Source organism: Convolutriloba macropyga, chromosome 3 (genome assembly GCF_964194025.1).
Source record: "Convolutriloba macropyga chromosome 3, txConMacr16.3, whole genome shotgun sequence".
Lineage (NCBI taxonomy): Eukaryota > Metazoa > Xenacoelomorpha > Acoela > Convolutidae > Convolutriloba > Convolutriloba macropyga.
This window is the reverse complement of record NC_134470.1, coordinates 52647075-52673336: the sequence shown is the minus strand read 5'-3', so window position 1 is coordinate 52673336 and position 26262 is coordinate 52647075. Positions and strand designations below refer to the sequence as shown.

The 26262-nt window shown below is 37.2% G+C and overlaps 1 protein-coding gene across 1 annotated transcript in view; it reads left to right on the top strand.

Moving 5' to 3' along the window:
• The window catches only part of LOC142336274 (splicing factor Cactin-like), a 140103-nt gene that overhangs the window by 100763 nt on the left and 13078 nt on the right, over window positions 1–26262 (top strand). Inside the window, exons 7-10 of the mRNA XM_075384970.1 lie at window positions 5571–5891; window positions 6254–6363; window positions 24591–24780; window positions 25105–25265. Of these exons, the coding sequence (XP_075241085.1) occupies window positions 5571–5891; window positions 6254–6363; window positions 24591–24780; window positions 25105–25265 (782 nt within the window). The remainder of the gene's footprint in view (window positions 1–5570; window positions 5892–6253; window positions 6364–24590; window positions 24781–25104; window positions 25266–26262) is intronic.

The following is a 26262-nucleotide window of genomic DNA, read 5'->3' as shown; positions in this document are numbered from 1 at the left end:
AGTGGAGCGAAAACGCCAGTGGTTTTGCGGGGTGAAGTTTTTTCACTCTAAGTTTAAGCAGGTGAGAAAACGGAGTATGAACAAAAGTTTGCTTTTTGAATACTTGTTTTTTTGTTCACATGCGGCAATTTTACTTTGATGTTTACTGTTTTTAATAGACGCCCTCATCTTCTCAGCCGGCTATTATAGCGCTTCTATTTGTTTTATAATTTAAAGAATTTGAATTGTATTGGGGCGCTGTCTTTTTTTTAAAGATGTGTTCACACATTTTCATGATTTTTGAAGTTAAATTGGAGTAGTGATTTTGGTCACGCCGAAACAGGAAGTGGGGCGAAAAAGCGAGTGATTTTGCGGAATGAATTTTTTTTGCTCTAGTTTTAAAGTAGAGTGAGAAAACGGTGTTTGAACAAAAATTCACTTTCTCGCTAGTGCGTTTTTGTTCTCATGCGGTAATTTCACTTTGGTTTTTACTGTTTTTTCGATTTTTTGGATCGGATTTTTTTCTAAATGGTTTTCCCAATCCATTTATAGTTCGCTCGAGGTCTAGTTTTTTGTTTAGTCAAAATAAAATTTGAATTGTACGTCAGGACTTGTCCTGCTATGTTTTTTTACTTCGTCTAACAAAAAAAAAATGTTTCGCATTACCTCATTTTGCCGCTTTTTCAACATTTTGCGTGAAATCTTTTTGACTTCTCTAGACTAGTCTTCTCATTCTGCTAAAAGTGATTTTGAACATCAGTTGCTCAGCAAAGCAATTCAAAATGAACAGGGTCATTATAAAAAATTGAAGTCAGAAATAGAAACTGGCTAAACCCATAAAGCCCAATTTTAGATGCCCGCTATTTGAACGTCGTTCCTATAAGTCTTAATTACCATCACTAATGCTTATTGGTATTGATTGTAGCCCCTGTAGCCTCTCTCTAAGAAACAGAAGTATGTTCAACTACGAAATGCCATCAAAATAAATTGGAGTTAAAAAAATGTTTTTGTACAAAAATCTTTTTTTTCAATATCTTCTATTCTTTCAATCCCAATCATGCTTATTGGAATCAACGGCGGCTATTTTCCGGCAATCTGTCGGGTATGTTTGATGTTTTTGATCGGGTTTTAAAAAAATGTTTTGCCCAATCCATTCAAAGACCATTCTAGGTCTACTTCCCTGTTTATTCAATGAAAAATTATTTAATCGTACTTATTTAATCGTATTATATTAGTCCTGTGGTTTTTCATGCAATTTTTTGCTTGAGTGGTTATTCGTCTGACCTATTTTAATCCGTGCTCAGAAACGGGATAAACAGGTAACGCACGGAGGTCATTAGGTTGCCGAGGAGCTCTCTTAGAGCCTTGAAAAGTCTGAAACTCTTCTGAAACTCTTCTGAGGAGACAGTTTCAGGGTGTAAGGGGGCGGTTCTTAGTCTTAAAAGTTTGACCATCAATCACCCCCAGCCCCCCGCGCCCAACACCTCCGTCCACCCTGCTCCAATCTGAAAATTTGGACCCCCTTGCCGTCGAGCTATCCCACATCGCTTAACCCCCCTCCCACGCATAATCTCCCAGTCCGCTCACAACCCCTAATTCCAGCATCCCTAATCCGCAGCTGGCTACTACCGAAGCCAACTGGTCGTTAGAGAGGAATTCGCCCGACGTTCGTCGGTTATCTTTTTTCACTTTACCTGCCTTTCTTGTTACCTAAGTCACCACTTTCACGTTTGATGTCGGGCTTACCCACTCTGTTTCAGCTGAATGGAATCTAGAATTATTCCGATGTTTATACGCCAATACGTTAAGATGAAAAAGCGAAATCAATAAGAACAGGAAAAAGCTCGGGCATTAAGACTTAATGTTTGAAAACTGAATTTCCAAATTAAAGGCGGAATTCAGCATTTTTATCGAATCTAATGAAACTTCTGACCAAAGACGACTCGTCAAGTTTTTCCTTTATTTGGTTGTTACTTTAATCCCAACTTTGGGGAGATGGGTTAATGAATGATATTTTCAGGCAATTTGCCGGCTATGTTTTGTCGTCCCACGTTTCGTCGCGATAAAATTTTGGATCTTAAATTGTTTACTCTCTAAATGAATTTGAACTCAAGTTTTAACGTAACGTAAGATTAATCTAATGATCCCTACTACAGTATAGTAATCACGGTTTTTCAAGAAAATAACTCATTTTTGGGTTGCTATCAGATCACGGTGGCGATTCTTTCGACTCGGTTCTGTAGCTTTTTAATTGCTCTCAAACGAAGTTTGTAGCAATTATATTAGTCCTGTCGGTCTTTTTTTATGCGATTTTTCGCTTGACCGATTTTTTGTTTGACGCTTTTGACTTTTCGCCCTCAAAAACGGGATAAACAGGTAGCGCCCAGCGGGCATTAAATGCTCTTAGAGCATTTCAGCTCTGTTTCAGCTCAAACTGTTTTGGAGACCTATAATTATGGTGTGAAGAGCGGTTCTTAGAGGTTGAAGACCCCCCCCCAACTGTTGACCCCCCCCCCACTATTGCCCCCAGCCCCCACCGCGCTGTTGCCCCCCTCCCGACTGTTGCCACCCCCATCAGCACCCCCCCCCCCCCATAGCTAGTCACTGACGAACAACCGGTCGCTAAAAACATGCAAATTTATACAAATTTTCACAATTTTTTTCAAGCTTTTTGAAAATTTTTTTGTCATTTTTGTAAAACTTTTGTCAAATATTTGAGTTATATCAACCCCAGATGTCAAAGAGCCCACTCTACGGATTGATAATAGGTTAGTGCACAGTTTCTAGTGGTTACTGCACAGTCAATAGGTTACTGCACAGTCACACTCTCAGACAAACGCTGTTAAAGCTCAAACATGGGGTAAATAAGAGATATATACTCATTTTCAAATTTAAGTGGACAAGAAAAAACGAGGTCTTCAAGTTTTTTGTGAACCAAAGGTGTGCTCTGGTTTCTTAATGGTAACCTGTTGTTTTCGTCTAATGGTTCAGCTAGTTTCCTTGTGATGGTATACTAATTTATTGAAAAAAAAATCAAACCCTGTCATTTTGATGTCTAGTTTTTTTAGTTTCTACAAAGAAGATTCCTTGACTTCAGTACCTGTCCTGCTGTTTTTGTTTTATAGCCGTCGTCAGCCTATCAACGGGTATTATCTAGGTGCCCTCTTTTTTTTTAGAGATTTTGAATTTCATTTGTATTGGGTCTTTTTTCTCTTTACATTTTCGTGACTTTTGAAGTTTAAATTGGAGAAGTGATTTTTTTACGACGAAACAGGAAGCCCGGCGAAAAGAACTAGTGGTTTCTGGCGTGAAGTTTTTTTCACTCCATTTTTTATAGTAGGTGAGAAATTGGTATATGAACAAAAATTTGCTTTCTTCGTGGTTTTTGTTCGCATGCGTAAATTTCATTTTGATTTTTACCGTTTTTTCGATTTTGTTTATCGGATTTTCTAAGTGTTTATCTCAATTCATTCATTTCCCGTTTTATATCTAGTTCTTTGTTTAGTCGATTAAAATTCTTTTAATTGTGGCTCAGTATTTGCCCTGTTATGTTTATTTATTAATAGCCGCCGTCAGCCTCTCGAACGGCTATTATATAGGCGTTCTTTTTTTTTTAAATCGCCTTACCTTTTGATCACGTTTTTCGTTTTACGATTTTTGTCACGATTTTTGATGCGGCATTTTTGATTGTCTGTTTTTTATTTGCTTGATCTGATTTTTTTAGAAAGTGTTTTTTCCAATTCACTCATAGTCCGTTGTAGGTCAAGTTTTTTGTTTAGTCAATGAAAATTCTCTGAATTGTACATCAGGACTTGTCCTGCTATGTTTTTTTTAATTAGCTTAACCTTTTGATCACGTTTTTTGTTTTTTCACGATTTTCACCTTTGACTTCTTACTTACCTCACTCACTGTTTCAACTGAATGGATTCTAAATTCTTTCACGTACTGAATTACGCAATGTGAATACGGTCAATGTCAAAAGAGCAAAATCAAAAGAAACGGGATAAACAGATAAAGCCCGTTCATCAAGTCATTGGGAACTAGGTTATCAAAGTTCATTAGAGTGTTTGCTAGCTGATATTGGTGTTAAGTTTATAAGCTTTCAGTTTAGAAGCTGAATTAAGTTTAGTTTTAGAATCTAACTGAAACTGCACGCCAATTTAGAACACTTTTTGACACTGAAAAAAAAACAGAAAAAAACTTAGTCAAGTTGTCTTTTTTTAATAGCCGCCCTCATCTTCTCGGCCGGCTATTATTGCGCTCGTATTTTTTTTTTACTTCGTCAAACTTTTTTTCGCTTTACCATTTTGCCGCTTTTTCGACATTTTGCGTGAAATCTTTTTGACTTCTCTAGGCTAGTTTCTCTCTTCTCTCATTCTGCTAAAAGTGAATTTGAACATCAGTTGCTAAGCAAAGCAATTCAAAATGAACAGAGTCGGTATAAAAAATTGAAGTCAGAAATAGAAACGGGATAAACCCATAAAGCCCAATTTTAGATGCCCGCTATTTGAACGTCGTTCCTATAAGTCTTAGTTACCACCTCTAATGCTTATTGGTGTTGATAATAGCCCCTGTAGCCTCTCTAAGAAACAGAAGTATGTTCAACTACGAAATGCCATCAAAATAAATCGGACTTAAAAAATATTTTTGTACAAAAATATTTTTTTTCAATATATTCTATTCGTTCAATCCCAATCATGCTTGTTGGAATCAACGGCGGCTATTTTCCGGCAATCTGCCGGGTATGTTTTCTGTTTCAATCCCGATGTGCATCAAGCGCGTCAACGGCGGCTATTTTCTGGCAATCTGCCGGCTATGTTTTATTTTTTTTGTGTACATCAGTCACCTTCTACACGTTTGACCTCTTACTTTTGCACTCTCTTCCTTCTGACTTACGTTTGTATGAAAACTATGCTTACGTCTGACCTCTTACGTACTTATGTATGAAAACTATGCATTAAGTTATCAAAGTTCCCTAGAGTTTTCTATTAATCTAGTTCTAGTATAACGGTTACAGTCCTCCAATTTAGAGGCTGAATTCACCATTTGTATCTAATGAAACTGATGACCAAAGTAGATTCGTCAAATTTTACTTTTGTTTATAATTTTTTAATCCAACGTTGGGCAGTTGGGTTAATCGCGGCTATTTTCCGGCAATTTGTCTTCTATGTTTCGTCGTCTCACGTGTCGCCGTGATAGAGTTTTCGATCATAAATGGCGCACTCACTGAATGAATTCGAACTCCAATTTTAAGGTAACGTAAGATTACTCTAAGTTTTTTCAAGTTAAATTGATGATTCCTATACAATAAAAGCTGTTAAAGCATCTGGGCTAAAGTATAGTATAATAAGCACTTCGTTTTTGGATTGGTTTTAGAAATCACGTCGACGACTCCATCGACTCAGTTCTATAGTTGCTTCTATATTCGTTGGCCTGCAATTGTGATTCTTTGCTAATTCGGCAATCTGCCGGCTATCTTGATCAATTTTTTTCCATTCAAATTAATTGTTGTTTAGGTCTTGTTCCCCCAAATCTTGATGCGTAGCTCTGCTCAATTGATGTTTTAGATTTGATCTAAAACCCCGTTCTAGGTTTGAAAATCAACGATCTTGAAGATTTGTTGGAAGACATCAAGGTTTATATGGAATTGGAACAGGGAAAAAATGCGGAATATTGGCGAGACATCACGATTGTTGTGCACGATGAAATTGCTAGGGTTAACGCGTCGTCTTCTGAGACTAATCAGAATGCAAACGATGACGAAGTACAAATGGCAGAGAGACGTGAGAGCATGAGCCGAAGCGTGTCGAATGAGGTTAATAAGATATTTGCGGGCAAATCAGAACTTGAGTTGAAGAAACTGAAGACGAGTGTGGAGAATAAACTAAAAACGCAGACCAATATCGATACTGGTAAGTAATGCGTAACTAATTTTTCCCTCTCAACGAATCTTAATTTTATTGCAATCTTTTTTTCACCAACAAGCACTTTGTATAATCAGATAACCAAAATTCTCTCCTTTGGCCCTTGCGATATTGTGTAATATAGGAACAAATGATGTGTAACAGTGATATCGCTTTTGCAGTAAGTAGAAAATTTGCTATTACTTTATTAGGAAACAGTTTGATTTTTTTCTAGTAGGTTAATCTGAAGAGCCAATCATCAATTGGTCGACCAAATGAATGTTGAAATCGATGTTAATTGCTTTTTTTTGAATCTGCCTGTAAATGAGTTTGCTACTCGAAAATTATAAACTGACATTATGATGTTTCAGTATATTGGGAGTCGCTGTTGAAGAAGCTGATTGCACAGATCTCACGTGTAAGGTTGACAGAGAGACATAAAGAAACACTAAGACAGAAGCTGTTCAAACTGAAACATGAGGTAAATAAAAGATATATAATCCCTTTCAAATAAGCGGACAAAAAGGAAATTGTAGACGTCCATTTTTAATGAACCAAAGGTTTGCCCTGGCTTCTTAGTGGGAAACTGTTGTTTCCGGCTAATGCGTTAGCTAGTTTCCTTGTGATAGTAGGCTATTTATCGAAGACGTCAAGCGAATCATGATCAGACTTTTTCCGTGAGGGCTCAAGTGTAATGTATTTCGAACTAATATCACTAGATCATAGAAGCAGCAGGAACAGTTAGTTTAAGATCATGCTTGCGCAATGAACAGTAGTAGAAATTATCGGCAGACTAGACTCCTGTTTATTCCAAAAACAGTTGCACCATAAATGGGTGGTAGTTCTAATGTTTTGCGAGGACTAATAATTTTTAATGATTAATAGCCCCCCCCCCCTCACCTACTCAGTAAGCTATTATTGCGCTCCTATTTCTCGAAGAGGAGTAATGGTGGTCTATTTTTTTAATCCGTGACTTCTATTTTTAGAGGATGTGAAAGTCAAATGCTGCACCTGAAAAGAAGCGTTTAAGTCGATCTGCTGAACAAAAGTCAAGCAGAGAAAATTTAGAGTGGGTTTTTGTTCAAGCATCATTCTGAGAGAGCGAGAACAGTAGGGGTGAAAAATTTATACGCTAAGCGATCAAAATTTTTTGATCCCATGCGGTTTTTTAGTTTTAGCTCTAACTTTCGCAGTCAAAGGCATTTGTCTCAATTATCTCAGCTAGAAAAAGTACGCTTGGGATCAGGTTTGAACGTTTGAAGTAAATATTAAACTTTCAGATTCGATCTTGAGCTATTTTTTTCAATTTTGCCCTGTTGGACGGTTTTAAATTTCTTTTTTCATGACATCCGTGGAGTTTTTAGTTGAACTAAGTTGTTTAATCGCTTTCAAATGAAGTTTGTAGCCATTATATTAGTCCTGTGGTCCTTTTGCATGCAATTTTTTTGCTTCATCGAGGAGTGTTCGTATGAACCATTTGATTTTTGTCCCCAGAAATGGGATAAACAAATAGCGCCCAGAGGGCATTAAGTACTCTTATTGAGACTTTTAGCTCACTAGTCTCCAAGTATGTGATTCGCAGAAACTGTTTGAGATGTAGCTCACCGTGTGAAGGGCGGTGAAGAGTTTGACCCCCCTCCAACCCCACGCCTCTCCACACACACACACACACACACACAAACACACAGTTTTGCATCCCCCCGCCCCAAGTTCTGTTTGTTGAAGGGTGAGTTCTGTCTCTTTGTCACTTTAATCAAGTTTTGGCCCCTTTACGTTTAATTTTCAAGTTTTATGCTCACTCTCTAAATAGAGGTCTTTTATAGGTTTTAAGTGTTTTGTATTGTTACTAAGAATCAGCAGTTCAAGGTTATACATGGTCATTTTTACTTATGTGAATAATTTATGTGAATATTATGTAAATCGTAAAATCCTAAATTTTATATAAATTTTTGTAAATAGGATTTTCTTGTTAACTTTTTAACTGTGGATTAGCGGTCTGTGGACCTGTGGTTTCCAAAAAACATCAAGAAACTTTGAAGTTTTATTAAAGTTTCAAAGAACGAAAGAAGAACTTACTGACGAACTTTGTTAATAAAGAATGGCCACAAAACTAAACTCAATTTTAATTCAGTCCTGGCGCTATCATATTAACGTATCAATCATATGTCAGAAGTAAATTTCCCACCCACAGAAACCTCATTCGAACATCCACCGACCTAAAACTAATGAACTCGATTGTACCTATGCCATATATGATTCTCATGAAAAGTTGATGAATATAGAAAATCACTTTCGGCATTCGAAGCTAATATCTATTCGCATGTCAATCAAGTAAAATATTTTTAAGCTAATCTAAATTTTTTCTGTCTATTTTCGCATATATAACCACTATAAATACGAGCTAAATTTTGTATATTTTCAGTTCAATTTTAATTTGATATTCAACTTATTCCATTCTTTGACCCGTGTAATCGACCACGACCATGGTGTCCAGACCACCTGCAGACAGATCAATTTTTGGATCTTCAGAATGCAGAAGCAGCTACGGCGTGGATTATGTCTTTTGTGGCCAAATGTCGCGCAGAGAGAGAGGACAAGATCTACACCGATGCCACTACACAGGACCTACAGGTAACCAATCTTTCTTAGTACGTGCGGGCAAGATGCAATCATTAAACTTAGGAGGCTAATGACTCCTAGGAATTTGATAGGCACTCCGTATAAGGACAACAGATAGGCGGTTCAAATTTATATTTCTCCTAAAGAGAGAGTAGTAATGGCAGAGAAGGCGAAATTTCTGTCCGTAATACAAGGTGTAGTGGAGTCAGACGACGATCTACTAGCACCTCTCAGAGAGGAAGCACGCTATTGTGACTTTGAAAAACTCAAAACAGTGGCCAACCCGGAAGAGGAGTTGGTAAAAATAAAGTTTATCTCAGATTTGAGGGAGCCTGAAGCAAAACCTAGACTAATAGACGGTATCAATGCAAAGCCAGCAATGTCGGTTACTGAAATGACCGAGAGCTTACAGTTTAGAAGTCAAGCAATGGCTTTTGCAAGTTCTTCATTAGGTAATAAGTCTTTTTCTGTGAAAGAAGAAGTTGAGTACAACTTCAGAAAGACCTTTCGAAAACCAAGCGAAAAATTTATGGCTAATAGAAGCAACAATGCGTGAACTAGGTCTTGAGGTAAGCCACATTCACGTAGGCCCTGTCCAGCGCTAAGTAAAAAATGCATCACTTGTGAAAAGTTTGAGGTGGGACACTTCTCAAAAATGTGTAGAAGCAAACCCCAACCAAGTTCAGGTAAGTTTAATAAGCAGAATAACTTTTGCGAAGAAATTGTTTCTTCAGAGTAAGCATCTACAGCGTCGGAGATGGGAATGTCTTATACTAAAGAACAAATCTTTAGCATGTCTGCGACATGGGAATATATCATTAAATAACTGCAAAAGTAAAAATGCAGGTAGACACAGGCGTGGATAGCTTAGTGACATCCAAAATATGGACTGAGCTTGGTAAACCTCAGTTGGATTTTAAGATAAGACTTCTCGAAGCGTATGATGGTCATCATTTAACGATTCTGAGATCACTCACTTATGACGTTGAATTGTGGAATTGAAGCAAGCACCCACAAAAACAACTAGCGGTTGTGCAATCTGATAAAGACTTTGGACTACTTGGTAGAGACCTTCTAACAAAGCACGGTTTGAAAAAGATCACAACCGAGCACCTACCTGCCGTGAAGGGTTACAAAGCTCATGTGAAGCTGATACCAGCATCACAGCCGATGTTCTGCAGAGCCAGAAAAATACCTCTACCTTTTCAAGACAAGGTCACCGAGAAGCTGGAACAGATAGTCAGACAAGGCATTCTTGAACCGCTACAGCCAGGAGTTACGAATGCATCTCCAGTGGTGCAGTGGTGTGGCAGAGAAAAAGAACTGAGACTTTTCGTGGCTTGTAAAGTGCATATCAATGGCAACGTCATGGATGAGGTCTACCCAATACCAGACATGGAGACGATCTTCCACAATCTACATGGGGCATCATACGTTGGCAAAATTGACCTCTCAGACGCCTACTATCACCTTGAACTTGACAAAGAGGCAAAAGATATATGCACAATACACACATCTCAGGAACTGTTCAAGATGTGCGGACTACCTCAGTGATTGAAACTTCTTCAATCCTCCAGAATTGCATCGAATCAACACTCAAAGGAATCAAAGGTGTTGTGATCTTTCAAGACGATGTGTTGGTCTATGAAACTACCCAGGAGCAGTTCGACAGGAGAAAGCTTGCAGTCAAAATTCGACTACGCGAGAAAATTTTTACTATTAATGAGAAAAAAATCAGTCGATAGCGTTAGTTTTTTTGGGATACTCCATTTCTTAGGAGTGAATAGCACCAGATCCCAAATATGTTGGAAAAATGGAAAATGGAAAAGCACCAACTAACAACAAACAACTGGAATCGTTTGTTGGGCTAGCATGTTTTTACGGAGAAATGGTTCCTGATTTTGCAGCAAAAATGCTACCCCTGTATAACATAGAAATGGCAATTTCCATGGCAAAATGCAATAAAAAGCCTTTGGAGACATGAAAATTTAATTATGTGCAAACCCCCGCGTACAGCCATTCAGTTTTCAAAAAGAAGCAAAAGTTACTACTGACGCTCTGAAAAAGCCATTGGCGGGGTTCTTTTGCAAGAACGGCATCCAGTTATAAATGTATCGAGACAGTTGACCCCAGCGGAGCAAAACTACTCGAACATTGACCGGGAAGCAATGGCAATTGTGTTTGTGTTCACAAGATTGAAGCAATTCCTTCTTGGAAGAAGATTTGTCCTACAGACGGACCACAAACTACTCAAATATCTCTTTGCACCAGACGAGGGGATCCCAAAAACAGCATCAATTAGAATTACAAGACGGACAATAGCTCTAATGGGTTTCGTCTTGAATTGAAGTACATACCAGCAGAGAAGATACCCCATGCAGATGCTTTGAGCAGAATGGATTTTGAAGAAGACGAATCCGGCAACGATCGAGTGTGCTTCGCAATCAATAACATCTACTTCATTCAGCGTGATTTGGTACTCAAGCAGAAATCAAAACTGAACTTTGAACAAACAGACTCTTCCAGGACATAATGAAACGAATCAAAAGCGGCAATTGGAAACAATATTCAGAAGTGAAAAAAGGATTCGAACAAGAAAAAGATGCACTGACTATACACAATGGAATCAGAGGTGTTGTTCCTTTCATTCCATCCAAACTACGACGCTTTGTTTTGGCCAAAGCGCTTGAGACACATCCAGGGAAGAATGCAACCGAGGCATCAGTCAGAATGATAGCTTGGTGGACTGGCTTTACCCAAGACGTTTAACATCTTTTTATTGAATGTAAGAATTGTCAAATGAACAGGCCTAGCCTGGGAAAAAAACAGTCTCTACGTGGCCAGAAGCCGATGTTTGGGAACGGCTCCAGATGGACTGTTGTTATATTCTGGCAATATCTTAGTAATTGTTGACGCGGGTTCTGGCTGGGTAGAAGCTTTCCCCGCGGGAAATAGAACATCAGAAACAGTTGAAGTATATCTTAGTCAAATCTTTACAAGATTCGGAATACCAAAAACTTAAGTATCTGATAGTGGTCCTGAATTTCTGTGGTGACCTTAAACAATGGTGTAAATCACTGGGAATTAAGAAAATGGAATCACCCGTCTATCATCCAAGAGCTAATAGACTAGCTGAAAGAGCAGTTCAGACAGTGAAGCGGGCATTTCAAGCGTGGAGTCCCAACCTTAATGTGTCATTTAGAGCATTCCTGCAAAGGGCACTGATGACACATCGCAACACTTAAAAGACAGGGGCAAGACTCCAGTTGAACTTCTATTGGGAAGCAGAGTGAGACTACAAGCAATAGCGGATTTAGACTTGTGCGAACCCATTCTATTCAAGGCCAATGAAAAGACGAAGACAGTCCCTGCTACCTTCATCATGAGGAAGGGCTTGAACACATCTTTCATACAGCCCGAAAACTCAACAAGGACTATCTTAGTGAGCGGCAACCAAATTGCGAGACTAGACGACGACAATGTGAAAACTGAACCACCAGTAGAGGAGACGACATCTCAATTAGAACCACAACTTCAGAACACAGATGTGGGACCTTCACATCAAGATGAAGCTTCTGCAGCGACATCAACTGCAGAGCTCCAACAACCCGAACCATCAGAGCTTTCACGAACATCAACAAGAAACAGAAAACAACCCGACAGATTTGGAGAACCTATACCCACAAACTTGCTTGAAAAGGAGTGAGGATGTGATTGTTTCAAAGAAACATCAAGAAACTTTGATTAAAGTTTCAAAGAACGAAAGAACTTCCCTGACGAACTTTGTTAATAAGTAATAAGTAATTGCCACAAAACGAAACTCAATTCTAATTCAGTCCTGGTGCTATCATTTTGACCTATCAATCATATGTCAGAAATAAATTCTCCCACCCACAGAAACCTGATTCAAACATCCACCGATCTCATGAACTAATGAAATCGATTGTACCTAGGCCATATATGATTCTAATGAAAAGTTGATCAAAATAGAAAATCACCTCCGGGATGCAGAACTAATATATATTCAGATGTCAATCAAGTAAAATTTTTTAGCTGATATAAATTTTCTCTGTATTTTTTCGCATAGATAAGTACTATAAATAAGAGCTAATTTTTCTATATTTTCAGTTCTAACTTAAATTTAAAATTGCACTTATTGAATTCTTTGACCCGTTTCATCGACCACGACAGGACAAGCTTTTGGTTGTTCATTTGTCGAGCAGCTGAATGGTTCAAAGATTCTCTTTTATAATTGTGGAAAGGTAGCTTCTGAAGTATAATTGTGGAAAGGTAGCAGTTTTGTAACCCTTTTCATTTTGCCTTTCCCTTTCCTCGTCTTGTGTTGTTACAGCCGTGTTTTTTAATCAGATTGTTTCATTTAAAAAATGATGGTTTTCTGTATTGCATGCACTGATGCCGATAGTTGTTTCGGTGTTGCAACTTGTGAGGAATTTTTATCAGGTTTTTCACATCAATCTTGACTTCGCTCATGTTTTTAATTTTTTCTCAGTTAATTCTACGAAATGATTATTGAATTACTTAATAGGCTGATGTCATTTAATGAGGGAATGGCTAGGTGCTTAGTGAATGTCTACTTCGGGTCTTGTTTGGTGTGCCGTTTTTTAAGATGTTTTCACTTTTTTCTGATGACTTAAGATCTCAAAACGGGATAAACAGGTAACGCTCGGCGGGTATAAAGTTGCTAATGAGACTTTCAAGTAGTTTTAGTTGTCCTTAAGGTGCCTAATGTACTGATGTTTCTGGGAACGTCTAAACTCAAGGTGAAAAGGTCACTTTTGAAGTTTTTGACCACAATTGTTTTTCTTTTCTTCTGCAGGACTTCTATTGACATTTGCTTAAGCTCCTCGTTGCTGTGTGCAAGCTGGAAATGCTCTTCATACTCTTTTTGTAGAGGTATGTTTTGGTAATGCGAACTTATTTATAAAAGTTATAGTAATTTTTGCTATTTTTTTCAAGTTTTTGAAAACTTTGTAGGTTTTTCAATTTTTTTTCAAAATTTATTTCTCATCTCTGTCAGCCCATCAATTCGGGCTGAAATTGGTTCATTTAATAGTGGCAATATATTTATTCTCAACGGGTTAATGTAATAAATTTTTTGCAATTTCTTGAGAAATTTTGCAGTTTTTTAAATTTTTTTGAAAATTTTCCTTTTTTCAAGTTTTTCCAGACAGTGACCCGGTATGGTCATCTAGTGTATAGTAATAGGTTACTTAATAGTTTCTAGTGGCAATTTCTTGGTTTTCAATCTTTTAATAAAAAGTTTTCTGCATAAATTTTCAATTTTTTTTAATTTATGGGCCAGTGAAAACTTTTTAGGTCTTGCAGATAGGTTACTAGACAGTTTCAACGGACGATATATGGTTTTGGTATAGTAATATCACAAATTTCAGAAACTAAGGAAAATTGTTGCAAAATTTATTAATAGCCGCGAAGCGATAGCGGCTATTATTTGGGACATCGTGGTTTTTTTTAAATTCGTCGTCTCCATCGATGATTCTTACGACGTCTTGGAACTGACTTTTTCAATGATTTCAGTGACTTCTACTGCTTTGCAGCTAAAACTTGTGTACGCGACGTCAGTTCTGCTTTTAGGTCAGTTGCGTGACTTACCTCGCTAAAAAATGACTTCTGAACTCACCTATGGAACTTTCAAATTTCATGAACGTTTACTAGTTAAAGATCAATAGTGTGCATCTAAATAGTGTCCAACTTATATACCCTAACTCTTGAGTATTAGTCTTGAGTTTTTGGTTTCGAATATCGATTTTGAGCTGTTTCAATTCATGGAAGGCCACAAGCGTCTATGGCGGCTATTTTCCGGCAATCTGCCGGCTATGTTTGAAATATTCTAAATTTCACAATTTTACTTTTTAAAAGAATGTCATATCTCGAATTTTTCTATCTCCAGTGGCCAATGAACCTATTTAAAGGCTTGTGGATGTTTCAATGTGTTTGTTTAAATGGATGACATTTGGCCTTTAGGGTAAATGGTTAAGAGTTTTAGCAAAGATTATATTTTTGTTTACTTTATTGGAGACTTTCTTGTTGGTTGGCTTTGTTAATTGATCTGCTGGTCAGGTTGAGTAGTTCTAACTTTTGCATTGAATTCTTTGGATTGCATTTCAGGACTTGTCCTGCTGTTTTTTTTACTCGATCGAAAAAATTGCTTCGCTATACCTCATTTTTACCGCTTTTTCAACAATTTGCGTGAAATCTTGAGTTCTCTATCTAAGTACTATAAATAAGAGCTAATTTTTCTATGTTTTCAGTTCCAACTTAAATTTAAAATTGCACTTATTGAATTCTTTGACCCGTTTTATCGACCACGACAGGACAAGCTTTTGGTTGTTCATCGGTCGAGCAGCTGAATGGTTCTAAGATTCCCCTTTATAATTGTGGAAAGGTAGCTTCTGAAGTATAATTGTGGAAAGGTAGCAGTTTTGTAACCTTTTTCATTTTGCCTTTCCCTTTCCACCTCTTGTGTTGTTACCGCCGTGTTTTTTAATCAGATGGTTTCATTTAATAAATGATGGTTTTCTGTATTGCATGCACTGATGCCGATAGTTGTTTCGGTGTTGCAACTTGTGAGGAATTTTTATCAGGTTTTTTTCCACATCAATTTTGACTTCGCTCATGTTTTCAGTTTTTTTCTCAGTTAATTCTACGAAATGGTTATTGAACTATTTAATAGGCTCATGTCATTAATGAGGGAATGGCTAGGTGCTTAGTGAATGTCTACTTCGAGTCTTGTTTGGTGTGCCGTTTTTTAAGATGTTTTCACGTTTTTTTGATTGACTTAAGATCTCAAAACGGGATAAACAGGTAACGCTCGGCTGGTATAAAGTTGCTAATGAGACCTTCAAGTGGTTTTAGTTGTCCTTAAGGAGCCTAATGTACTGATGTTTCTGGGAACGTCTAAACTCAAGGTGAAAAGGTCACTTTTGAAGTTTATGACCACAATTGTTTTTCTTTTCTTCTGCAGGACTTCTATTGACATTTGCTTAAGCTCCTCGTAGCTATGTGCAAGCTGGAAATGCTCTTCATAAGTGTTTTTAGAGGTATGTTTTGGTAATGCAAACTTAATTATAAAAGTTATAGTAATTTTTGCTATTTTTCAAGTTTTTGAAAATTTTGTAGGTTTTTCAATTTTCTTATCTCTGTCAGCCCATCAATTTTTTTTCGGGCTAAAATTGGGTCATTTAATAGTTTTTAGTGGCAACATATTTGTTCTCAACGGGTTAATGTAATAAATTTTTTGCAATTTCTTGAGAAATTTTGCAGTTTTTTAAATTTTTGGAAAGTTTTCCATTTTTCAAGTTTTTCCAGACACAGTGACCCGGTAGCGTCATCTAGTGTATAGTAATAGGTTACTGAATAGTTTCTAGTGGCAATTTCTTGGTTTTCAATCTTTTAATAAAAAATTTTCTGCATAAATTTTCAATTTTTTTTAATTTATGGGCCATTGAAAACTTTTTAGGTCTTGCAGATAGGTTACTAGACAGTTTCAACGGACGATATATGATTTTGGTATAGTAATATCACAAATTTCAGAAACTAAGGAAAATTGTTGCAAAATTTATTAATAGCCGCGAAGCGATAGCGGCTATTATTGGGGACATCGTGGTTTTTTTTAAATTCGTCGTCTCCATCGATGATTCTTACGACGTCTTGGAACTGACTTCTTCAATGATTTCAGTGACTTCTACTGCTTCGCAGCTAAAACTTGTGTACGCGGCGTCATTTCTGCTTTTAGGTCAGTTGCGTGACTTACCTCGCTAAAAAAATGACTTCTGAACTCACCTATGGAACTTTAAATTTCATGAACGTTTACTAGTTAAAGATCAATAGTGTGCATCTAAATAGTGTCCAACTTATATGCCCTAACTCTTGAGTGTTAGTCTTGAGTTTTTGGTTTCGAATATCGATTTTGAGCTGTTTCAATTCATGGAAGGCCACAGGCCTCTATGGCGGCTATTTTCCGGCAATCTGTCGGCTATGTTTGAAATATTCTAAATTTGGCAATTTTACTTTTTAAAAGAATGTCATTTCTCGAATTTTTCTATCTCCAGTGGCCAATGAACCTATTTAAAGGCTTGTGGATGTTTCAATGTGTTTGTTTAAATGGATGACATTTGGCCTTTAGGGTAAATGGTTAAGAGTTTTAGCAAAGATTATATTTTTGTTTACTTTATTGGAGACTTTCTTGTTGGTTGGCTTTGTTAATTGATCTGTTGGTCAGGTTGAGTAGTTCTAAATTTTGCATTCAATTCTTTGGATTGCATTTCAGGACTTGTCCTGCTGTTTTTTTACTCGATCGAAAAGTTTGTTTCGCTTTACCTCATTTTTACCGCTTTTTCAACAATTTGCGTGAAATCTTGAGTTCTCTATCTAAGTACTATAAATAAGAGCTAATTTTTCTATATTTTCAGTTCCAACTTAAATTTAAAATTGCACTTATTGAATTCTTTGACCCGTTTTATCGAACACGACAGGACAAGCTTTTGGTTGTTCGTCGGTCGAGCAGCTGAATGGTTCAAGGATTCCCCATTATAATTGTGGAAAGGTAGCTTCTGAAGTATAATTGTGGAAAGGTAGCAGTTTTGTAACCTTTTTCATTTTGCCTTTCCCTTTCCACCTCTTGTGTTGTTACCGCCGTGTTTTTTAATCAGATGGTTTCATTTAATAAATGATGGTTTTCTGTATTGCATGCACTGATGCCTATAGTTGTTTCGGTGTTGCAACTTGTGAGGAATTTTTATCAGGTTTTTTTCCACATCAATTTTGACTTCGCTCATGTTTTCAGTTTTTTTCTCAGTTAATTCTACGAAATGGTTATTGAACTATTTAATAGGCTCATGTCATTAATGAGGGAATGGCTAGGTGCTTAGTGAATGTCTACTTCGAGTCTTGTTTGGTGTGCCGTTTTTTAAGATGTTTTCACGTTTTTTTGATTGACTTAAGATCTCAAAACGGGATAAACAGGTAACGCTCGGCTGGTATAAAGTTGCTAATGAGACCTTCAAGTGGTTTTAGTTGTCCTTAAGGAGCCTAATGTACTGATGTTTCTGGGAACGTCTAAACTCAAGGTGAAAAGGTCACTTTTGAAGTTTATGACCACAATTGTTTTTCTTTTCTTCTGCAGGACTTCTATTGACATTTGCTTAAGCTCCTCGTAGCTATGTGCAAGCTGGAAATGCTCTTCATAAGTGTTTTTAGAGGTATGTTTTGGTAATGCAAACTTAATTATAAAAGTTATAGTAATTTTTGCTATTTTTCAAGTTTTTGAAAATTTTGTAGGTTTTTCAATTTTCTTATCTCTGTCAGCCCATCAATTTTTTTTCGGGCTAAAATTGGGTCATTTAATAGTTTTTAGTGGCAACATATTTGTTCTCAACGGGTTAATGTAATAAATTTTTTGCAATTTCTTGAGAAATTTTGCAGTTTTTTAAATTTTTGGAAAGTTTTCCATTTTTCAAGTTTTTCCAGACACAGTGACCCGGTAGCGTCATCTAGTGTATAGTAATAGGTTACTGAATAGTTTCTAGTGGCAATTTCTTGGTTTTCAATCTTTTAATAAAAAATTTTCTGCATAAATTTTCAATTTTTTTTAATTTATGGGCCATTGAAAACTTTTTAGGTCTTGCAGATAGGTTACTAGACAGTTTCAACGGACGATATATGATTTTGGTATAGTAATATCACAAATTTCAGAAACTAAGGAAAATTGTTGCAAAATTTATTAATAGCCGCGAAGCGATAGCGGCTATTATTGGGGACATCGTGGTTTTTTTTTAAATTCGTCGTCTCCATCGATGATTCTTACGACGTCTTGGAACTGACTTCTTCAATGATTTCAGTGACTTCTACTGCTTCGCAGCTAAAACTTGTGTACGCGACGTCATTTCTGCTTTTAGGTCAGTTGCGTGACTTACCTCGCTAAAAAAATGACTTCTGAACTCACCTATGGAACTTTAAATTTCATGAACGTTTACTAGTTAAAGATCAATAGTGTGCATCTAAATAGTGTCCAACTTATATGCCCTAACTCTTGAGTGTTAGTCTTGAGTTTTTGGTTTCGAATATCGATTTTGAGCTGTTTCAATTCATGGAAGGCCACAGGCCTCTATGGCGGCTATTTTCCGGCAATCTGTCGGCTATGTTTGAAATATTCTAAATTTGGCAATTTTACTTTTTAAAAGAATGTCATTTCTCGAATTTTTCTATCTCCAGTGGCCAATGAACCTATTTAAAGGCTTGTGGATGTTTCAATGTGTTTGTTTAAATGGATGACATTTGGCCTTTAGGGTAAATGGTTAAGAGTTTTAGCAAAGATTATATTTTTGTTTACTTTATTGGAGACTTTCTTGTTGGTTGGCTTTGTTAATTGATCTGTTGGTCAGGTTGAGTAGTTCTAAATTTTGCATTCAATTCTTTGGATTGCATTTCAGGACTTGTCCTGCTGTTTTTTTACTCGATCGAAAAGTTTGTTTCGCTTTACCTCATTTTTACCGCTTTTTCAACAATTTGCGTGAAATCTTGAGTTCTCTATCTAAGTACTATAAATAAGAGCTAATTTTTCTATATTTTCAGTTCCAACTTAAATTTAAAATTGCACTTATTGAATTCTTTGACCCGTTTTATCGAACACGACAGGACAAGCTTTTGGTTGTTCGTCGGTCGAGCAGCTGAATGGTTCAAGGATTCCCCATTATAATTGTGGAAAGGTAGCTTCTGAAGTATAATTGTGGAAAGGTAGCAGTTTTGTAACCTTTTTCATTTTGCCTTTCCCTTTCCACCTCTTGTGTTGTTACCGCCGTGTTTTTTAATCAGATGGTTTCATTTAATAAATGATGGTTTTCTGTATTGCATGCACTGATGCCTATAGTTGTTTCGGTGTTGCAACTTGTGAGGAATTTTTATCAGGTTTTTTCCACATCAATTATGACTTCGCTCATGTTTTCAGTTTTTTCTCAGTTAATTCTACGAAATGGTTATTGAACTATTTAATAGGCTCATGTCATTTAATGAGGGAATGGCTAGGTGCTTAGTGAATGTCTACTTCGAGTCTTGTTTGGTGTGCCGTTTTTTAAGATGTTTTCACGTTTTTTTTGATGACTTAAGATCTCAAAACGGGATAAACAGGTAACGCTCGGCTGGTATAAAGTTGCTAATGAGACCTTCAAGTGGTTTTAGTTGTCCTTAAGGAGCCTAATGTACTGATGTTTCTGGGAACGTCTAAACTCAAGGTGAAAAGGTCACTTTTGAAGTTTATGACCACAATTGTTTTTCTTTTCTTCTGCAGGACTTCTATTGACATTTGCTTAAGCTCCTCGTAGCTATGTGCAAGCTGGAAATGCTCTTCATAAGTGTTTTTAGAGGTATGTTTTGGTAATGCAAACTTAATTATAAAAGTTATAGTAATTTTTGCTATTTTTCAAGTTTTTGAAAATTTTGTAGGTTTTTCAATTTTCTTATCTCTGTCAGCCCATCAATTTTTTTTCGGGCTAAAATTGGGTCATTTAATAGTTTTTAGTGGCAACATATTTGTTCTCAACGGGTTAATGTAATAAGTTTTTTGCAATTTCTTGAGAAATTTTGCAGTTTTTTAAATTTTTGGAAAGTTTTCCATTTTTCAAGTTTTTCCAGACACAGTGACCCGGTAGCGTCATCTAGTGTATAGTAATAGGTTACTGAATAGTTTCTAGTGGCAATTTCTTGGTTTTCAATCTTTTAATAAAAAATTTTCTGCATAAATTTTCAATTTTTTTTAGTTTATGGGCCATTGAAAACTTTTTAGGTCTTGCAGATAGGTTACTAGACAGTTTCAACGGACGATATATGATTTTGGTATAGTAATATCACAAATTTCAGAAACTAAGGAAAATTGTTGCAAAATTTATTAATAGCCGCGAAGCGATAGCGGCTATTATTGGGGACATCGTGGTTTTTTTAAAATTCGTCGTCTCCATCGATGATTCTTACGACGTCTTGGAACTGACTTTTTCAATGATTTCAGTGACTTCTACTGCTTTGCAGCTAAAACTTGTGTACGCGACGTCATTTCTGCTTTTAGGTCAGTTGCGTGACTTACCTCGCTAAAAAAATGACTTCTGAACTCACCTATGGAACTTTAAATTTCATGAACGTTTACTAGTTAAAGATCAATAGTGTGCATCTAAATAGTGTCCAACTTATATGCCCTAACTCTTGAGTGTTAGTCTTGAGTTTTTGGTTTCGAATATCGATTTTGAGCTGTTTCAATTCATGGAAGGCCACAAGCCTCTATGGCGGCTATTTTCCGGCAATCTGTCGGCTATGTTTGAAATATTCTAAATTTGGCAATTTTACTTTTTAAAAGAATGTCATTTCTCGAATTTTTCTATCTCCAGTGGCCAATGAACCTATTTAAAGGCTTGTGGATGTTTCAATGTGTTTGTTTAAATGGATGACATTTGGCCTTTAGGGTAAATGGTTAAGAGTTTTAGCAAAGATTTTATTTTTGTTTACTTTATTGGAGACTTTCTTGTTGGTTGGCTTTGTTAATTGATCTGTTGGTCAGGTTGAGTAGTTCTAAATTTTGCATTCAATTCTTTGGATTGCATTTCAGGACTTGTCCTGCTGTTTTTTTACTCGATCGAAAAGTTTGTTTCGCTTTACCTCATTTTTACCGCTTTTTCAACAATTTGCGTGAAATCTTGAGTTCTCTATCTAAGTACTATAAATAAGAGCTAATTTTTCTATATTTTCAGTTCCAACTTAAATTTAAAATTGCACTTATTGAATTCTTTGACCCGTTTTATCGAACACGACAGGACAAGCTTTTGGTTGTTCATCGGTCGAGCAGCTGAATGGTTCAAGGATTCCCCTTTATAATTGTGGAAAGATAGCTTCTGAAGTATAATTGTGGAAAGGTAGCAGTTTTGTAACCTTTTTCATTTTGCCTTTCCCTTTCCACCTCTTGTGTTGTTACCGCCGTGTTTTTTAATCAGATGGTTTCATTTAATAAATGATGGTTTTCTGTATTGCATGCACTGATGCCGATAGTTGTTTCGGTGTTGCAACTTGTGAGGATTTTTTATCAGGTTTTTTCCACATCAATTATGACTTCGCTCATGTTTTCAGTTTTTTCTCAGTTAATTCTACGAAATGGTTATTGAACTATTTAATAGGCTCATGTCATTTAATGAGGGAATGGCTAGGTGCTAAGTGAATGTCTACTGCGAGTCTTGTTTGGTGTGCCGTTTTTAAAGATGTTTTCACGTTTTTCTGATGACTTAAGATCTCAAAACGGGATAAACAGGTAACGCTCGGCGGGTATAAAGTTGCTAATGAGACCTTCAAGTGGTTTTAGTTGTCCTTAAGGTCCCTAATGTACTGTTGTTTCTGGGAACGTCTAAAAGGTGAAAAGGTCGCTTTTGAAGTTTTTGACCACAATTGTTTTTCTTTTCTTCTGCAGGACTTCTAGTGACATTTTCTTAAGCTCCTCGTAGCTGTGTGCAAGCTGGAAATGCTCTTCATAACTGTTTTTAGAGGTATGTTTTGGTAATGCAAACTTAATTATAAAAGTTATAGTAATTTTTGCTATTTTTCAAGTTTTTGAAAATTTTGTAGGTTTTTCAATTTTCTTATATCTGTCAGCCCATCAATTTTTTTTCGGGCTGAAATTGGGTCATTTAATAGTTTTTGGTGGCAACATATTTGTTCTCAACGGGTTAATGTATTAAATTTTTTGCAATTTCTTGGGAAATTTTGCAGTTTAAATTTTTTGAAAATTTTCCATTTTTCAAGTTTTTCCAGACACAGTGACCCTGTAGCGTCATCTAGTGTATAGTAATAGGTTACTGAATAGTTTCTAGTGGCAATTTCTTGGTTTTCAATTTTTTATTGAAAAATTTTCTGCATAAATTTTCAATTTTTTTTTTAATTTATGGGCCATTGAAAACTTTTTAGGTCTTGCAGATAGGTTACTAGACAGTTTCAACGGACGATATATGGTTTTGCTATAGTAATTTCAAAAATTTCAGAAACTAAGGAAAATTGTTGCAAAATTTATTAATAGCCGTGAAGCGATGCCGGCTATTATTGGGGACATCGTGGTTTTTTTTAAATTCGTCGTCTCCATCGATGATTCTTACGACGTCTTGGAACTGACTTCTTCAATGATTTCAGTGACTTCTACTGCTTCGCAGCTAAAACTTGTGTACGCGACGTCATTTCTGCTTTTAGGTCAGTTGCGTGACTTACCTCGCTAAAAAAATGACTTCTGAACTCACCTATGGAACTTTTAAATTTCATGAACGTTTACTAGTTAAAGATCAATAGTGTGCATCTAAATAGTGTCCAACTTATATACCCTAACTCTTGAGTATTAGTCTTGAGTTTTTGGTTTCGAATATCGATTTTGAGCTGTTTCAATTCATGGAAGGCCACAAGCGTCTATGGCGGCTATTTTCCGGCAATCTGCCGGCTATGTTTGAAATATTCTAAATTTCACAATTTTACTTTTTAAAAGAATGTCATATCTCGAATTTTTCTATCTCCAGTGGCTAATGAACCTATTTAAAGGCTTGTGGATGTTTCAATGTGTTTGTTTAAATGGATGACATTTGGCCTTTAGGGTAAATGGTTAAGAGTTTTAGCAAAGATTATATTTTTGTTTACTTTATTGGAGACTTTCTTGTTGGTTGGCTTTGTTAATTGATCTGCTGGTCAGGTTGAGTAGTTCTTAATTTTGCATTGAATTCTTTGGATTGCATTTCAGGACTTGTCCTGCTGTTTTTTTTTACTCGATCGAAAAAATTGTTTCGATTTACCTCATTTTTACCGCTTTTTCAACAATTTGCGTGAAATCTTGTTCTCTAGGCTAGATTCACTTATAAGTCTTAGTTGCCATCTTAAATGCTTATTGGTATTGATACTAGTTCCTTTCATTAAATAACAGGAGTATGCTTAACAACAAAATGAAATCAAAATAGTTCACTTTAAAAAAATTTTTCTGAGATTTTCAATTTTTCTGTGGTTAATGGGAATCAATAGTGGCTATTTTTCGGTAGTCTGCCGGTTTTGTTTCTTTATAACTATGTTTCTGGTTGTTATTTTTTTGTTCAATTTTTCGTTTTACCTACTCTTCTTCTGGTAGTTTTGTCTGGCCATTTGACTTTATCGTCCTCGAATACGGGATAAACTGGTAAAAACCCAAGTGTTTTAATTCCATGAGCAGATCACGTAGTGCCTTACGAGTGTCTAAGTGTACAAATCACCGAAGTTGCTTAGAAGATACAAAATCTGCAGCTCTTGGCGTTTTAGGCCCCTTAACACCAGCCCCACCCTCTACTCCAGCACATACCCCGACCTCATGGCACCCCCCTAAAGCCCCCCCCCCCCCCCCCCCAGTTCAGTCCAAACCTTCCAGACGCCTATGCACGGCTTTTCTCCTTTCCACTCTTAGGTAAGCTTATGCTAGCTTCCCTAAGCCCCAGTTGTAGCCACTGACGAATCCGATCAATCGTCAGTCGTGGTAGAGCAATTAGTTCGACGTTAGCCGGCTGTTTGATTGCTCTCAAGCAAAGTTGGTTTCAATCATATTAGTACTGTAGTCTTTGCTATGAAATTTTTTGCTTAACCGATTTTTCGTCTGACCTTTTTAACTTTTCGTCCTCAAAAACGGGATACACGGGTTAAGCCCGAAGGGCTTTGAGTGGCTGAGCAGCTCTCTTAGAGCCTTACGCCTTTTTAGTCTCTAAGTATGCGATTCACCAAAACTTTTTTGAGTAGATAATTTCATGGTGTGAAGGGTGGTTCTTAGTGTTCAAAGCTTGACTCCTTAGTCACCCCAGAAATCGATAAAGTCTTCCAAATGATACCGCACATGTCTTCTTCGGTTGAATATTTTGGGTTGAGGGTAAACATTGTCAGAAAAATTCCCGGCTGCTATAACTTTCCGTCTCTCATTGCTGGAGGGCGAAAATGTTCGTCATTTTCCAATCTTTTCATATTTTTGGGCCTTGATTTTGTTGATCAAGGTGTCCGGAGTCATAGCTGTTTAACTGAGATGTACATTTGTTTTAGCAAGGTGTTGAGCATTCAAAGCCTCTTTTCCCTGTTGTAAGACCAAAAGAGAGAAAGAATGATAACCATAAAAGTGACAAGCCACAACAGGTGTCCTCAAAATCAGCACAATTTGAAGAGATGAAGGAGACTACTACTTGTGAAAGCAAAGAAGACAAACCGCAACTTACTGTCTTGACGGATGAGAATGGTAATCAGATTCATCACTCTAAAATGTCTGTAATGCAACCTAGGTTATCAGACTGTATTTCAGAACGACTGTGAATTAAGTTTTTAGATGGCGTTTTCACTGGATTTCTGTTATAGGTACTTGGGTTTAAAAGAAAGCCTGGGCACTCTGTTAGCATTCAATATTCTGTGGACTAGGTTCTGACCAAACGTATGGATTTTATGCATGCGATGAGAGTAAGGCGGAGCTTACGTTGCTGCCTACTAGCGGAGTGCGCGTGTTCAGATTATAAGTTGAACCAGTAGAACCAGAAGTTGAACCAGTTATCTTAAAATAATTGTTTAGAGACTGATTTGAGAGAGGAAGTGTATGAGAGTGGCAGGTACTCCCCGCGTCTCTTGGAACCAGGTGACCTCCCGGCTGGCACTGTGCTACTTGAACCAGAGGATGAACTGAACAAACTCAAATATGCACGACAGAAGTTCCTTGGAACCGGCAATGCGGATGTAAGTACACCTTTTTTAATTTCAAGCTCATTTAACAGTCGAGCAACTACCCCCCCCCCCCCCCCCCCCCCCACGCATGCACGCACACACGAGCGCTCACACAAAAACACACAGAAACCACACACACACACACCACGCACAACACACGAACACACACACACAAACACCATGCAAACACAAAGACGCACACACCACACACACGCACGTACAAGCACACACCAGGGACACAACTTGCGCACAGACACACACGAACGCACAAACCTCACAAACACACACACACCACGTACACACACAAACACGCACATGCACACACGCCCGCGCACCGCACACACCCAGACACACCACGCACACACACGCGCGCACAGACGCACACCACACGCACGCACCCCCCCCCCCCCCCCAACACACACACACACACACACGAGCGCGCACCCAAACACACGCACGTACAAGGACACACTTGGGCACAGACACCATGCACGCGCGCTCAAGCACACACCACGCGCTCAGACACACGCACGCACACACACACGCGCGCAAGCACACAGACACGCGCATACACACACCTACACACTCTAGCTGTGAACAATTTTGCACTTAGTGAGCGAAGTAATTGTGATTACGGGCAACTTCAAAGCAGTTTACAGGTATTACTCAAGTTTTTCATTCAGAGTAGTTTTTCGCGACTATAATAACCCACAATTGTTTCTTTGGAAGCACTTATGTCCATCGGAAGCAAATATTAGACTTTTAGATGCTATTTTGTACGTTTCGGTGTTTTAGATGTTTTTTTCTTAGCTTGTATATTTCTTAAATTTGCTTTTGTATGGAGTTTTGTTCTTTGGAGTCAGTTATGAATAGCCGCAAAGCGATAGCTATTATCAGCGTACTCTTTTTTTTCAATTCAAAGAATTTGAATTGTATTAGGGCGCTTTTTTCAAGAGGTGTTTACGCATTTCCATCAGTTTGGAAGTCAAATTTATGTTATCGAGTGATT